The 16,842-nt window shown below is 43.4% G+C and overlaps 2 protein-coding genes across 2 annotated transcripts; one reads left to right on the top strand and one right to left on the bottom strand.

The window, feature by feature from the left end:
• Positions 1-295: 295 nt before the first annotated feature.
• cct4 (chaperonin containing TCP1, subunit 4 (delta)) lies at positions 296-8,514 on the bottom strand. Its single transcript, XM_083905601.1, has 13 exons — positions 8,218-8,514; positions 6,549-6,601; positions 6,376-6,465; positions 5,782-5,890; positions 5,309-5,573; positions 4,341-4,470; positions 4,110-4,249; positions 3,927-4,023; positions 2,867-2,977; positions 2,631-2,761; positions 1,318-1,552; positions 513-626; positions 296-428 (listed from the first exon to the last, which is right to left on the bottom strand). The coding sequence occupies exons 1-13, from the start codon at positions 8,327-8,329 to the stop codon at positions 414-416; spliced, it is 1,602 nt and encodes a 533-aa protein (XP_083761727.1). The 5' UTR covers positions 8,330-8,514; the 3' UTR covers positions 296-413.
• A 258-nt stretch (positions 8,515-8,772) lies between these two features.
• On the top strand, positions 8,773-15,382 carry pus10 (pseudouridine synthase 10). Its single transcript, XM_083905509.1, has 17 exons — positions 8,773-8,866; positions 9,468-9,598; positions 9,691-9,915; positions 10,007-10,093; positions 10,273-10,307; positions 10,386-10,500; positions 10,580-10,641; positions 10,761-10,806; positions 10,890-10,954; positions 11,939-12,150; positions 12,241-12,297; positions 12,380-12,456; positions 13,056-13,111; positions 13,251-13,368; positions 13,456-13,598; positions 14,440-14,539; positions 14,882-15,382. Exons 2-17 carry the CDS (start codon positions 9,473-9,475, stop codon positions 14,918-14,920), a joined length of 1,563 nt encoding a protein of 520 aa, XP_083761635.1. The 5' UTR covers positions 8,773-8,866; positions 9,468-9,472; the 3' UTR covers positions 14,921-15,382.
• Positions 15,383-16,842: the final 1,460 nt, after the last annotated feature.

Raw genomic sequence — 16,842 nt, 5'->3', positions numbered from 1 at the left:
AATTTTAAAATTAATTAATTCATTTTTTTTGGACAGTCGAGATCTTGAGCTTCCCAAAAAAAATGAAAAAAAAATGTTTTCTTTCCAAATGTTTTTGGGAAAACCGAGATCTCGACTTTGAAACTCCAGATTTAAAAAAAAAATTTTCCCGTTATTTTTTTTTTTTCCTCATGTCACTTCAGGGCTCCGTAAAATGATGGTATTAATGATGATTATTTTTGAGCGTTTGGATGAGAAAATCTTAGGATAAAGTTGTGTGTGTGATTGTGTTAAAAAAATAAACACAGGCAGCAGCTGAGTGTGAACAGAAAAAAGAGAACAAGCCTTTTGTTTTATTATTAAATTAAGCAACGTAACAAACTACAGTGGACAGAATCCTCTGCATCAGTGAGGACAGGCTTCATCACGTCACTTTATCGGGTGTTAACCTGCAACAAAACAAACGGTTAATGTTTTTTTTATTAAATCAAATAATAAAAAACTAAACCTCCGAGTCGACGTGGATTTCTTACCAAGTCGTCGATCTTCAGGATGCTGCGGACCGTCTCTGTGGCCAGAGTCAGAGCGCTGATGGACACCAGCAGAGGCTGAACCACCAGCTCCTCCAGGATGTTAGAGATCCCACCCTGACAACACACACACACACACACACACAACACCACAAGTCACCACCCTGTCACTCAATAACCCCCACATTACTCTGGAGAAGAAACTTCAAGGACTCTGAGGACGTTCCAGGACCAATTCAAGGACCCTGGGGACTTTCCAGGACCAATTCCCTTGAATTCAAGGACTTTCCAGGACCTTGGAAACTTTCCAGGACCAATTCCTTCATATTCAAGGACCCTGATGACTTTCCAGAAAATTCAGGGACTTTGGAAAATCTCTCCCACACCAAACCTCATAGAGAAAACCAGTGATTTTAGCTCACAGGGACACAAGAGCTGCTGGTCCTCTGCTGCCTCGTGTGGTCACTTTGTGTCACTGAGTTAAGTCGAAATGAAATATTTTAAAAGCCGAATTTTACAAAATCAGTCACTGTAAGTTAGTGATGGAGGCAGCAGTGGATCAACAACTCCTGTGAACTCCTGTGTGCTGTGATGTTAAAATCACCGGTTTACTCTATGGACTTTGGTGTGGGAGAGTGAGTGACTTTGGTGTGGGAGAGTGAGTGACTTTGGTGTGGGAGAGTGAGAGGTGGCCCCTTTAAACAACTGCTTAATAATAGATGACTTTAACTCAAATTAAATCGTCTAAATCTTCTCTCCTCAGTCATTTCTTCTCAGTTCTTGTGCGTCAGAGTCGTCGCAGACTCACCTTGCGGACGTTGATGCCGGCCATCTTGTCTCCCTGCGCGTGCCTGTTGCGTAGCTCCGTCACCGTGGAGATGGGGCTCAGGCCGGCGTTCTCGGCCAGCGTGGAGGGAATCACCTCCAGGGCGTCGGCGTACGCCCTGACGCAGTACGCCTCCATGCCGCCCAGCGTGCGAGAGTACTCGGCCAGACGCACGGCCAGCTCGATCTCTGCGGCGCCGCCGCCGGCGATCAGAGCTCTGATGGAGAGACATGATGATAATGTTAAAGACACAAAAACACACAAGAAAAAGAAGTCAATTCATTCTGATCTGACAAAGCTATTATCAAAATAGTTGGCAACTATTAAACTGAAACTCAATTCCCTCAAATTCAAGGACCTTCAGGACTTTCCAGGACCAATTCAAGGAGCCTGAGGATTTATTTAAGACCAATTCAAGGACCCTGGGGACATTTCAGGACCAATTCAAGGACCTTGAGGACATTCAAGGACCTTGAGGACATTCAAGGACCAATTCAAGGACCTTGAGGACATTCAAGGACTCAAGGGACCTTTTCCTGACCAATTCAAGGACTCTGTGGACTTTTTAGGACCAGTTCTAGGACCCTGAGGACATTTTAGGACCAATTCAAGGACCTTGAGGACATTCAAGGACTCTGGGTAAATTTTAAGGACCAATTCAACGACTTCCAAGAACCTTGATGACTTTCCAGGGCCAATTCCCTCAAATTCAAGGACTCAGGAATTTCCAGGACCAATTCAAGGTACCTGGGGACTTTGTAGGACCAATTGAAGGACCCTGAGGACTTTCCAGGACAAATTCCTTAGAATTCAAGGACCCCAAGGACTTTCCAGGACCAATTCCCTTGAATTCAAGGACTCTCCAGGACCAATTCCCTTGAATTCAAGGACTTTTTTTAGGACCAATTCTCTTGAATTCAAGGACTTTTTTTTAGGACCAATTCCCTCAAATTCAAGGACCTTGCGGCCTTTCCAGGACCAATTCAATGACCCTGAGGACTTTCCAGGACCATTTAAGGACAAATTCTCTCCTATTCAAGGACCCTGATTACTTTCCAGGACCAATTCCCTCAAATTCAAGTACTTTGAGGATCTGACAAAGCACTGATCACATGTATTAAAGTGTTTGTGCGAACGCTCCTCGATCACGACCCTGAACGCAGCATCAGGCGTGAACGTCTGAGGAGAACGTTCCACGTCTCTGTTCCTCTTGATTGTTACGCTCTCACATGACGGAGAACAGAGAGAGCGCCTTGGCCAGAGGGGGAACCCGTCCCTCGCAGAACCGTCCTCACCTCTTCTTGACGAGACAGCGGATGACGCACAGGGCGTCGTGAATGGAACGCTCCGCCTCCTCGATCACCAGCTTGTTGGAGCCTCGGACCACGATGCTCACCGTCTTCCCAGGACTGGAGCAGCCGGTGATCTGTGGACGAGCACAGCGACACTTTTCAACGATGCGTTCACTGACACCAGCGTGGATTATAATCTCCACGCACAGAGAGAGAGAGAGAGAGGAGTGAACGTTTACCTTGATCAGTTTCCCAGATCCGTCCAGGTTGACCTCCTCCGCCAGCTCTGCTGATCCGAGCATCTCCGGGGTGAAGTGGTCGATGTGGGCGATGGGTTTGGTGCCGATGGTCTGAAAGAAGAAGAAGAAGAAGAAGAGACGCAGAAGAGACGCCATTTTAGTTTTCCAGGACCAATTTAAGAACCCTCAATTCATGTTAAAGTAGAGTTTGTGCGAACGCTCCTCGATCACGAGCCTGAACGCAGCATCAGGAGTGAACGTCTGAGGAGAACGTTCCACGTTCCTGTTCCTCTTGATTGTTACGCTCTCACATGACGGAGAACAGAGAGAGCGCCTTGGTCAGAGGGGAATTTGAGCTAAGAAACACCATGGTTGACTTTTCAAGGGCTTTTTAGAACCAGTTCCCTCATATTCAAGGACTTTCAAGGACCAATTCCCTCAAATTCAATGACTTTGAAGACTTTACAGGATCAATTCACTTGAATTCAAGGACCATTAGGACTTTTCCAGACCGATTTCCTCAAATTCAATGACCTTGAGAACTTTCCAGGACCTATTCCCTCAAAGTCAAATACTTTAAGGACTTTCAAGGATTAATTCAAGGACCCTGAGGACTTTCCAGGACCAATTCCCTCAAATTCAATGATCTTGAGGACTTTCCAGGACCAATTCAATGATTTTGAGGACTTTCCAGGAACAATTCTCTCAAATTCAAGGATCCTGTGGACTTTCCAGGACCAATTCAAGGACCCTGAGGACTTTCCAGGACTAATTCTCTGAAAGTCAAGGACCCTGAAGACTTTCCAGGACTAATTCTCTCAAAGTCAAGGACCCTGAGGACTTTCCAGGACCAATTCAAGGACCCTGACGACTTTTCAGGACTAATTCCCTCACAGTCAAGGACCCTGAGGATTTTCCAGGACCAATTCCCTGAAATTCAAGGACCAGAATGTGCTGACACAGTTTAAGACAGGAGGACGACCTGTAAGAGCTTGTCCTCTTCCTTGAAGACGCGGTGACAGTGAGAAAGTGCAGAGTCACGTGTCAGACGCCGACTCACCTTGCAGATGAACTCGATGTCCTCTCTCTCGATCTCCTTCACCACCATGATCTTCATCTTGTTGAGGAAGTGCAGGGCGAGGTCACTCAGAGCGTCTCTGTGTCACAGGAGAGGGTTTGACCATCGTTAGAGTCAAACTCACGTCCACTGAGGACGAAGACGAGGACGAAGACAAAGACGTACCTGAGGATGGACTTCTGGATTAGCAGCAGATTACAGCCGGACTTCTTAATCTGCTTCACCAGGTTGAGGATGTAGGCTCGTTCTTCACGGAGGACGCGGTCCATCTGAGCGTAGTCTGACACCACGATCTGGTTGTCCATCTGTGGGTCAATGACTCAGCGTTAATGACTCAGTGTTAATGACTCAGTGATCTGAGGACGACTCTCAGGAAACACAGGTCATGTGACTCACGTCAGTTTTGGGCGGGGAAAGGCAGAACTGGATCAGGCCGATCTTGGCCTTCTCCACGCGGGTCACACTGGTGGAGACTCTCTGGGTCAGAACCAGACCGTCCACCATCTCACAGTCATCGATGGTTCCACTGCAGAGAAGACATTTTAGACATTTAGGGCGTTCTTAACTAATTTAACTGGAAAAATGAGACAACAGGAAATATTCACGTTTAAAGCAATCGGGTCAATTCACGTTAAAGTTGAGTTTGTGCGAACGCTCCTCGATCACGAGCCTGAACGCAGCATCAGGAGTGAACGTCTGAGGAAAACGTTCCACGTTCCTGTTCCTCTTGATTGTTACGCTCTCACATGACGGAGAACAGAGAGAGCGCCTTGGTCAGAGGGGAATTTAAGCTAAGAAACACCATGGTTGACTTTTCAAGGGCTTTTTAGAACAGTTCCCTCAAATTCAAAGACTTTGAGGACTTTCCAGGATCAATTCAAGGACCCTAAGGACTATCCAGGACCAATTCCCTCAAATTCAATGACTTTGAGGACTTTCCAGGATCAATTTAACGACCTTGAGAAATTTCCTGGATCAATTCCCTCAAATTCAATGACTGAGGACTTTCCAGGATCAATTCAAGGACCCTGAGGACTTTCCAGGACCAATTCCCTCAAATTCAAGGTTTTTCCAGGACCAACTCCCTCAAATTCAAGGACCCTAAGGACTTTTTAGGACTAATTCTCTCAAATTCAAGGATCCTAAGGACTTTTCAGGACCAATTCCCTCAAATTCAATGATTTTGAGGACTTTCAAGGACCCATTCGCTAAAATACAATAACTTTGAGGACTTTCCAGGACCAGTTCCCTCAAATTCAAGGACTTTCCAGGACCAATTCACTCAATTCAAGGACTTTCCAGGACCAATTCCTTCAAATTCAAGGACTTTCCAGGACCAATTCCCTGAAAGCACAGACACTCACCCAAGCTTCTTGATGATCTTGATGTCCTGCAGGTCGACGCGGGTGGCGGTGGCCGGGTCGATGACCCTCATGACGGCGTCCACGCTCATGGGCGCCAGCAGGCTGGAGTACTGCGATACCACCTTGGAGCACAGCGACGTGGTGGCGCTGTTGAGCAGCGTCTCGCGGTCGCTGAGCTGCACCGGGCGACTCATGGCCGTCAGCACCTCCACGCCTTTGTCCACCGCCTTCTGGAAGGACTCGGAGATGGTGGTGGGGTGGATTCCTGAGACACGACACGACAAAAGAACACGTTCACGTCTTTATCTCTGTGTTAAAACTGACGTTTGTAAACGCTACACAACATTAAATTATCCAGCGTGCCTCCACCATATTCACTTCAATTATCAGTGAAATATTTCAAGAATAAATTACAATATTGTATTATTATTTTATTTGATATTATTTCGGTTTCAGAAGAATTGACCTCTGACCTTTGAGCAGCAGTTTGTAGCAGCCGTCCAGCAGAGCTCCAGCGATCACCACCACAGACGTGGTGCCGTCACCCGCCTCGATGTCCTGGGCTTTGGAAAGTTCCACCAGCTGAAACACACACATTTAGATTAATAACATCATTGAGGTTTAATCTGTTATCACTTTCCAGGACCAACTCCCTCAAATTTTAGAACTTTCTAGGACCAATTCCCTCAAATTCAAGGACTTTCCAGGACCAATTCCCTCAAATTCAAGGACTTTGAGGACTTTCCAGGACCAATTCCCTCAAATTCAAGGACTTTGAGGACTTTTCAGGCCCAATACCCTCAAATTTGAGAACTTTCTAGGACCAATTTCCTCAAATTCAAGGACCCTGAGGACATTCCAGGCCCACTTTCCTCAAATTCAAGGACCCTGGGGAGTTTCCAGGCCCAATTCCCTCAAATTCAAGGACTTTGGGGACTTTCCAGGACCAATTTCCTCAAATTTGAGAACTTTCTAGGACCAATTCCCTCAAATGCTAGAACTTTTCGGACTTTCCTGGACCAATTCCCTCAAATAATCTGCGAGTATGACACGACTGCGGAACGTACCATTTTGGCAGCAGGGTGGAGAACCTGCATCTGCTTCAGGATGGTGGCGCCGTCGTTGGTGATGGTCACGTCGCCTTTCTCGTCCTGGATCTAAAAAACAAACGACACGGCGGCTTCTGATCAGACACCGGAGCGAGGAGCGGAGGTAAGAGGGTCAAAGGTCGTTCACTCACCATCTTGTCCATTCCTTTGGGTCCCAGACTGGTTCTGATGGCGTCTGCAACAGCTGTCGGAACCAAAACAACACAGGGATTAGTGACAGACGGGACAAAAGAAAACTGGTATAAACAGCTCAAGAACTTCATTATTATTGATTATTAATGTTTATTATTGATTATCGTGTGTTTGTGCGAACGCTCCCCGATCACGACCCTGAACGCAGCAGCAGGAGTGAACGTATGAAGGGGAGCGTTCCACGTTAGTGTTCCTCTGCTTGTTACGCTGTCACATGACCAAACACAAAGAGAGCGCCTTTGTCAGAGGGGAACCTGTCAATCACTGTCAACAACACATCAATCACTGTCACTGACCATTAGCAAAAGGATTCAGTTTTAATGATTTTTGTTACACGGAGCAAAAAAAACAGAAAATTCATATTTCAAACTCTTACTTTGTCAACATTTTATGGACCAAACGACTCATTAATGAATCAACATCATTTAAACTGCACATAAAAATGGATAAAAGAGATAATCTGCTCAATCGTCGTCTCGTGCTGCCTGTGAATGTAAACTAGGTTCAGAGGATTAAGGTGAAGATAATCCATTATTGACTGGATTTTCTGGAAAGCGAGTGGATTTTTTGTTTTGCCGAACTGATGTAGACTTCTGGTTCATTCTTGTAAGAAGATATTTTTTGACATAAACTATGTTGACGATATTTAACCAGGGGTGAGGATGCTAAATTAGCATTTTTCTGGGTGAGGTCCCGCGCAGGGCGTGCAGTGTGTGCCCTGTGCAGCCCGGGAATATGAATTCTGGACTGTAGAGTGACATTAGCGAGCCGTTAATAACTTAGATAATTTATATTTTACAGTGTTTTACTTCCAGGGAGAGGTATGATTTTATAAATGACCAAAAACCCAGTCCAAAATCTGCAAAACTGTCGTCTCATGCTGCCTTGCTAATTTAAGCTAGGTACAGCGGCTTAAGAGGAAGCAAAACTACCTTTCACATCAAATTCTTTAAAAGAAAGTTACGTTTTTGTTTCGCCGAATAGATCTCGACTGTGTGTGAAATACTGTAAGAAGGTTATTTTCTTTAAAAAACCACGTCGAGTATATTAAACCAGGGGTGAGGATGCTAAATTGGCACTTTTGAGGATGAGGTTTCGCGCAGGGCGTGCAGAGTGTGCCCTGTGCAGCCCGGGAATATGAATTATGGACTGGAGAGTGACATTAACGAGCCGTTAATAACTTTGATTTAACATAGAAAATATGTTTTATCAGTGTTTTACTTCCAGGGAGATGTATGATTTAAAAAATTACAAAAAAACGGAAAACTGTCGTCTCATGCTGCCTTGCTATTTTAAGCTAGGTACAGCGGCTTAAAGAGGCAGCAAAACTACCTTTTACATCAATTTCTTTAAAAGAAAGTGACGTTTTTGTGTCGCCGAATAGATCTCGACTGGGTGTGAATTATTGTAAGAAGATAATTTTTCACATAAACCACGTCGAGTATATTAAACCAGGGGTAAAGATGCTAAATTGGCACTTTTGAGGATGAGGTTCCGCGGAGTGTGCTCTGTGCAGCCCGGGAATATGAATTCTGGACTGGAGAGTGACGTTAATAACTTAGATTTAACACAGAAATCACTGGTTAGCATTTTTTTTTTTTTACCCACCTTTAGCGGCGGAGATGTTACTGAACCGAATCTGGGCCGGCTTGTCGCGGTCCACATACGCCCCTCCTTTGTGTCTGCCTCCGCTTCTCGGTACCGCCATCGCTTCGGGCATCGCGGCGCTATGAACGGTCACAAATGTCGGGCAGGGTGTTCAGGTCCGGTACTGATGGACCACGGCGCTCAAAGACCGCGGTTCGGCTGCGGATGGACACAGATTGCGGTGGATGCTGCCGGTGCCGGTCAGAATGTTCCAGAGCCACGGGCTGCGGCGGAAACGAGAAGGACCCGGATGTCGGCGTTTCCGGCGATTGTCGATGACGTCTGCAGACAGTATGTGTCGATAGCCGATGAAAGGAAATTGTCCTAATAATGTGTTATAAAGTCACGTCACACAGTTAAAATGGTGCTCAAAGAGGAGGAAACGTGACAAAAAAAGACTATAATGAAAGGGTGAAATGTAAATAAAAGTGAGTGAATTGATTTGCTCTACTTTCAAATGAAGCGCGAATGTGGCGTAAACCGATGAGGCTCGATTAGTTCTGTCTGTGTGCTCTCTCTGGCGAACATGCTAACAGGGAACTGACGAGCGTCAACAGTGATTTTCTCCTTTCGCTCCGTGTTTGTGTGATTTAATCTTTATTTACAGCAGGTGAGTTTATAAACACGCACGCGTTCGTCACTCTCACTCTTTTCTTCTCGCACAACTTTCGCCGTGAGAAGCGGAAGCAACTAGCTGTTAGCTCAGTTAGCTTAGCAACCACCCACAGTCTCATCATGCTGTAGCTTCAGAGTATTATGATGTTCAAAAATGACTCATTAGAGCTCTTTAAATGTGATCGTGTGCTTCATATGAACAAAGAAATCATTAGAATTTAATCATGTTGTGTTTGTGGACAAAAACAAGACATAATTTTCAGGTTTATTCAACATTTTTCATACTTTTCTGACATTAAATGGACCAAATAATCAGTATTAGCACTAGCCCTGACATGAATGTTATTGTTATTGTGATGTTACTGTCAATTATTTTCATAATCAATTCATCAGTTTTAGTGTTTTTAAATAATAATAATATTTTAAACCAGTTTTTGTGATTTTTTCAGCTTCTTAAATGTGAATAATGTCTAGTTTCTGCCATTTTTCAGCTTCTTAAATGTGTATATATTACTATATATTACTTTGACTGACTTATTTAACCAGACTAGGTAAAGATTTTATGAATGAATAAGTGATGTCCTCCTGTCCTGCAGGGACGATGCTGCCTCTGAAGGACAAGGACAAACCCATCGTCCAGAAGCTGCTGTCGTGCGGCTGCTGCGCTCGCTGCGTCCTCAGATTCTGTGGCGTCCGTCTTCAGGCTCTTTATCGTCAGCCTCCACAGGTGAGACAGCTTTTGTCCAAATGTCCTCTGTCTCTCTGTCTGTGTGTGTGTGTGTCCTCCAGTCAGTCTCAGTGTCTCCGTCTCTGTCTCAGGAGACACTCAGGGAGCTCCAGGCCTTCGTCAAACCCCAAGAGTCCACGGCAGAGGACGTCGAGTCCCATGATGCACCTGTGCCGGAGGAGTCCGCGGAGCCGCCGGGCAAACGAGTCAAAGTGGAGCCAGAGGGGGGCGCTGCTGAGGCGGAGAGCAGCAGCAGTGTGTGTGTGCTGTGTTTGGGGATCCTGCAGGAACTCTGTGACACCACTGAGGCGCTCAAGGTGTGTGTGTGTGTGTGTGATAATAATGGAGGTTGATGGAAACTAGGGGGCGCTGTTGTCGTCACCGTCGTGGTCTTTGTGTTGTTTGCAGATCGCCGAGGCGGTGAAGACGGAGAAGTACGAGTTTGACTCGCTGGTGCTGTCTGTGTCTCTGCCTGCTCAGCTGTGTGTCCGCGAGGTCAGCGTCTGTCCACCTGTCTGTCTGTCTGTCCACCTGTCTCTCTGTCTGTCCCTCTATCTGTCCACCTGTCTCTCTGTCTGTCCCTCTATCTGTCCATCTGTCTGTCCACCTGTCTGTCTGTCTGTCCCTCTATCCGTCCACCTGTCTTAATCTTGATGATGGTGTGTGTCTCACAGCACTCCTGCTGGCTGCACGTCAAGAAGGAATTCAGGTAACATTATTATTATTATTGTTATTATTTGTGTGTGTGTGTGTGTTCGCTCTCACCCTGGTGACCTTTGACCCTCAGAGAGAAAGGCCTGCTGCTGGATAAAGACGACATCATCCCGCTGAAGGAGGCCTTCAAGTGGATCGTGCAGGGACCAATCGCCAGGGAGCTGGGCGGCGTTTCCGTGGTTACCAAGGTGGGTGTGGTCACCACGGTCAATCTTTGATGATACGTGAGATTTGATTAATGTGTGTGTGTGTGTGTGTTTCCTCCAGAGTGCACTAGAGGTCGCTGTGGAGTTCACTCACCAACCAACAGACGCCGACTGTCACTTCCTGTCAGTATCAGTATAACCTTTCCTTCCTTCCTTCCTTCCTTCCTTCGTATCCTTGAGCGAATCATCTTAACAAAATAAAACAGTTGTTTAAATCAAAGTCTCCCCCCTCCCCCCCTCAGTGCATCAGCGTGTCCCGACTGCTTCAAACCCACCAAGAACAAACAGGTGAAACACAGCGAGCTGTCCGTCAAACCTCAGTGACTCCGCCTCTGACTCCGCCTCTGACGTTTTGTCTCCTCCCCCTGTAGTCGGTGTTCACCAGGATGGCTGTGGTCAAAGCTCTGGAGAAGATCTCTGACGTCAAGTTCCTGAGGTCAGCGTCGTCTTCACGTTTCTTCTCACGTGATTTGATTTATTTTTAATGAAACTATAAGATGACATATTTGTCAAATTTTGGACCAATTTTTTCCCCCAATTTTGGACCAAAAAATATTTTCACAAAAAATTGTCTAAGTTTGGACCAAATTTTTTTCCCCAATTTTGGACCATATTTTTTTTTTTTTTTTTTTTAAAAGGCACATTTTGGACCAAATTTTTTTTTCACAAAAAATAGTCAAATTTTGGACCAAATCTTTTTTCCCCCAATTTCGGACCAAAAAAAAAAAAAGTTCAAATTTTGGAGCAAAATTATTTTCACAAAAAAGTCAAATTTTGGACCAAAATATTTTTTTTCACAGAAAATAGTCAAATGTTGCACCAAATTTCCCCCGCCAATTTTGGACCAAGAAAAAAAAAAAAAAAGTCAAAAGTTTAGACCAAAAATATTTTCACAAAAAATTGTCTAAGTTTGGACCAAATTTTTTTCCCCAATTTTGGACCAAATTTTTTTTTTTTTTTTAACATTTTGGACCAAATTTTTTTTTCACAAAAAATTGTCAAATTTTGGACCAAATTTTTTCCCCCCCAATTTCGGACCAAAAAAAAAAAAAGTTCAAATTTTGGAGCAAAATTATTTTCACAAAAAAGTCAAATTTTGGACCAAAATATTTTTTTCACAGAAAATAGTCAAATGTTGCACCAAATTTCCCCCGCCAATTTTGGACCAAGAAAAAAAAAAAAAAAAGTCAAAAGTTTAGACCAAAAATATTTTTCGGAAAAAATTGTCAAATTTTAGACTTAATTTTTCCCCCCAGTTTTGGACCAAAATTAATAAAAACATTTTTTTTAACCAAATTTTGGACCAAAAATGTTTTTCACAAAAATTTTTCAGTTTGGACAAATTAAAAAGAAAACAAAAAAAAACAGAAATTTTGGACCCAAATTTTTTTTGTCATTATTCTGATCACCGTCTCTGCAGACTCTACACCTGTCCTCCACCGCAGACGTCCAGCTGCTGCGTCCCTCAGGGCGTCCACTGTCTCCACATGTCCGTCTTCATCGCCGGCCGTTACAACAAGTTCTGCCGCACTCTGCCTCAGACGCCGTGGGTGATCGACGGCGAGCGGAGGATGGAGTCGTCGGTGGAGGAGCTGATCGCCGCCCCCGTCCTCTCCGCCTTCAGAGCCGACGGTGAGCGGACGAGACGACGACGACATGATCTACGTCTGATTAAAATCACTGATTTGGTCCTGATTTCTTCTTCTTCTTCCTCCGTCTCAGGCTTTAATTTCTCGTCCTCTGGCAGAGAGGACGTGGACGTCAGAACTCTTGGGAACGGTGAGACTCGTGTTTCTGTTTTTTGTCCTCGTTGGACGTTGTCGCCTCTTTGTGACTCACTGTTGTTGTTGTTGTTTTCCAGGTCGTCCGTTTGCGATGGAGCTGCTGAATCCTCACAGATCCAGACTGAGTCGGGAGGAGATGAAGCAGCTGCAACAGGTGCTGCAGCTCCGTCACTCACTGACTCAGAGTCTGTAATAAAGCGGAAAAAGAAGATGAACTCATTAAAAGTCTCGTAAAATCTACGTCAGTTCAAGTCTACGACGTCTTAAGAACGCGTTCACGTCTTTCTTTCACTGTTAGACAGACTTTAACAACAGGAAACTGAAGTTAGTAAACCACTCACTCTCCCACACCAAAGTCCATAGAGTAAACCAGTGATTTTAACATCACAGCACACAGGAGTTCACAGGAGTTGTTGATCCACTGCTGCCTCCATCACTAACTTACAATGACTGATTTTGTTAATTCGGCTTTTAAAAACCTTCACTCAGATTAACCTCAGTGACACAAAGTGACCACACGAGGCAGCAGAGGACCAGCAGCTCCTGTGTCCCTGTGAGCTAAAATCACTGGTTTTCTCTATGGACTTTGGTGTGGGAGAGTGAGTGGTTAAACTGACGTAGATTTTATCAGCTAAGTCTTTATTTCAGTGGCTAAAATAGGTTTTTCCTGGCGTTTTAATCATTAAGTTTCAGCTGCAGACAACACACACACACACACACACTTTATTCTAATCTTATCTTTGATGTTTTTAGAGCATTAACGCGTCGTCAGACAAAATCAGAGTGAGAGACCTGCAGATCGTCTCCAGGTAAGAAACACAACACAACACTGTGTGTGTGTGTGTGTTCTGCTGCATCTGAGAGGGAAACTACAGTGTGTGTGTGTGTGTGTGTGTGTGTGTGTGTGTGTGTGTGTGTGTGTGTGTGTGTGTGTGTGTGTGTGTGTAGAGAGGCCATGGGTCGGATGAAGGAGGGCGAGGAGGAGAAAACAAAGTCGTACACGGCTCTGATCTGGACCAGGAAACCGATCAAGAGTGAAGACATCGCATTCATCAGTGACATCAAGGTCACTATCACACACACACACACACACACACACACGTCACATGTTTAGGGTCGTGACTAAACTTGTTGTTGTTGTTGTCGTCGTCAGGAGCTGACCCTGGATCAGAAAACTCCTCTGAGGGTTTTGCACCGTCGAGCGCTGGCCGTGCGACAGCGCGTCGTCCACAACATGAGCGTTCGCTTCATGGACGATCATCACTTTCACCTGGAGCTGAAGACTCAGGCGGGGACGTATCCTCTACACTGTAAAAAACAACAGGGTTAAAACAGTCAGGTCAGCTGGAATACACTGTAAAAACTATAGTTCTATATAATACACTGTAAAAACGTCAGTTCATATATAATACACTGTAAAAACGTCAGTTCATATATAATACACTGTAAAAACGTCAGTTCATATATAATACTACACTGTAAAAACTTCAGTTCATATATAATACTACACTGTAAAAACTTTAGTTCATATAATATGCACTGTAAAAACTACAGTTCAGCTGTAATACACTGTAAAAACTTCAGTTCATATATAATGCACTAACTTCAGCTGTAATACACTGTAAAAACTTCAGTTTGTATATAATGCACTGTAAATAGTCACAGTTTGTATATAATACACTGTAAAAACCTCACAGTTCGTATATAATACACTGTAAAAACGTCACAGTTCGTTTATAATACACTGTAAAAAACGTCACATTTCGTATATAATACACTGTAAAAACGTCAGTTTGTATATAATACACTGTAAAAAATGTCACATTTTGTATATAATACACTGCAAGAACTTCTGTTCAGCTGTATTACACTGTAAAAAACGTCAGTGTATATATAACACTGTCACAGCTAGTGTATGATACACTGTAAAAATGTCACAGTTCAGCTGTAAACGTCAGTTCGTATATAATACACTGTAAAAACGTCACAGTTCGTATATTATACACTGTAAAAACATCACAGTTCGTATATTATACACTGTAAAAACATCACAGTTCGTATATAATACACTGTAAAAATGTCACAGTTTGTATATAATACACTGTAAAAGTTGTGGCGTCTTAACCCGAGTCCTCAGCTACATCAAAGAGTTCGTACACGGAGACTTCGGCCGGACTAAACCAAACCTGTGCGAGCTTCTGAAGACGGACACCGACATCCTGGAGCTGGACGTGGAGGTGAGACGCCGCCGCAGAAGAAGAACGTTAGCGCTGACTTGCGATATTTTGACGCGCATGACTCGCTGTGTGAAATTGATCGCAAACAGAACGGCAGTTAATCGCAATAATAATAATAATCGCACATGGATTTTTACAAATTTGAGCATATGATGCAAAATTGTGCGATGTTTTCTTTTGTCAGGGTACACACATGCTAGCACGGGTTTCGGAAAGTTAGCCAGTTTTTTGTCTCGATGTTCAACAATAGAAACAGTGTTTGTTTTGTGAGCAGTGACACAAACTTACCACACGAGGCAGCAGCAGCATTAGTTGATGATGTCCTCTCTGTCTCTGTCTCAGTCCGTGGACGTGGATTGGCCTCCTGCGATTCCAGAGTAAGCTCCGCCCCCCGATCCTGACCTCGTCCTGGACCCCAAAGGTCGCGGGTTCAGAGCCGACGGAGACGCTTCCGTCATGACGTCCAGCGCGAAACGGAAACGCGCAGTTTTGGAAACGTGAAGAGGGAAAGTGTCGCAGTTCTGCAGTGAGCCACCAGGGGGCGACTGCACTGGTCTGAATGGAAGTTTCAGTTTCAAATGTTGACACTGTGAAATTGTGAATGTTTGCGTTTTTTTGCTAACGTAAGAAAACAGACTTTTTTTTTTGGGTGAAACGAGCCGATCGATCGATAACGGACCACAGAGTTTTTCCCTTAAGTTAAGTTTAAAAAATTTAAAAGCTGCCATCAGTGATTTTGTCCGACAGGAAGTGAAACAGGAAGTCAATCGGAAGTTCGCAGTGATAGTCGGGGGCTGTTACGACTGAAGGAGTTTTTTTGTTTGTTTTTGTATCATCGCGATATCGAGAGAACATTTAATAAAATAAAATTGTAAAAATTCTGTTTGGTCTATTTTTTTTTAAACTGAAAATATTAAAATGCGACAATTTCACTGTCATTTGAGACGGAATCATCAGAGGTTCACGATTTAAATTGAAATGTTTCTTAATTAATAAATAAATAAATAAATAATTAATTACATAAAAACATTAAATAATTAATTAAATAAAAACATTTAATAATTAATTACTTAAATATAACTTAATTAAATAAATAATTAATCAATTAATTAATTAATTAAATAAATACATGAAATAATTAATTAATTAATTAATTAAATAAATAAAGAGTCTGGACAGCAGAAACCCTGAAATGTATTTCTTTTAATTTAATTCAAAATAAATAACTACCACGGCGGCAAAAACGCGAAGTCCACTACTGAGTTCTTTGCCCTAATGTTTTGGTAAGAAAACAAACAAGCAAACGACCCGAAAATAAAGAAAAGAAAAACAAGAATAACGATAAAAAAAGAAAAAGACTTCAGTTAATGCATCATCATCATCATCATCATCAGACTTTCAACAGGTGCCTTTTTTTAAACGACGTACAAGGAAAACACAAAATACTGTGGTACAAAAACAGCGAGGAGGGGGGAGGGGGGAGGGGGAGCAAGGCATGATGGGAGTTCAACAACCCGATGAAAAGAAAAAACTAAAATAATCCCGATTTTTTCCCCCCAAAGAAAGTGAAGGAAAACAAACGACGGCGCAGGTTCACGTCTTTGAGAGGGAGGAAGGAAGGGGGCGGGGCAACCGAGAGGGGGGGCGTGGTCTGTCGACACGAAAACGTGAATGAGTAGTAGCCGGTGTCGTAAAAAAAAAAAAAACTTTTCCCAAAAAAACGACGACGTCGTTTCTCGTCGTGAGTTCAAAGTTGAAACTTTTTTGTTTTGTTTTAAATAAAGTGAAGGAAAACAAACAACAATGCAAAGGGGCGGGGCAACCGAGGGGGGGGGCGTGGCCTGTCTTCATGGAAACATGAATGCGTAGTAGCTGGAAGCTGCGCTCTTTGACGACGTCTTTTCTCCGTTGTCTTTTTTTTTTTTTTTTTCGTCGCGAGTTCAAAGTTCACCCACGATAAAAAAAAAGGAACGATCGGACAATTTTTTTTTTTGCGTATTTACAATGTGAGAAGTTTGCGCGGGGCCACTTTGTCGTCAACTGTTTTCGTAACATGATACACCATTTATTTCAAAATAAATAAAAATATGACGTACGTGTATGAGGGTTTACATGTTTTAAATCTATATATACTTATATATATATTTATATATATTTATATATATAATGACAGAATTAACGTCCGAAGCTTAGTTTCCGGTAAAATAAGAATCTACGGAGTCACGCGAGGGCCAAAAACAAAAGTGTACAAAGATCGGTAAAATATACGTGGAAAAATAAAGAGAATTTTCTTTTTATTTTTA

The sequence above is a fragment of the Microchirus variegatus genome (assembly GCF_963457635.1).
Source record: "Microchirus variegatus genome assembly, chromosome: 19".
NCBI lineage: Eukaryota > Metazoa > Chordata > Actinopteri > Pleuronectiformes > Soleidae > Microchirus > Microchirus variegatus.
This window is presented reverse-complemented; position numbering and strand designations above follow the sequence as displayed.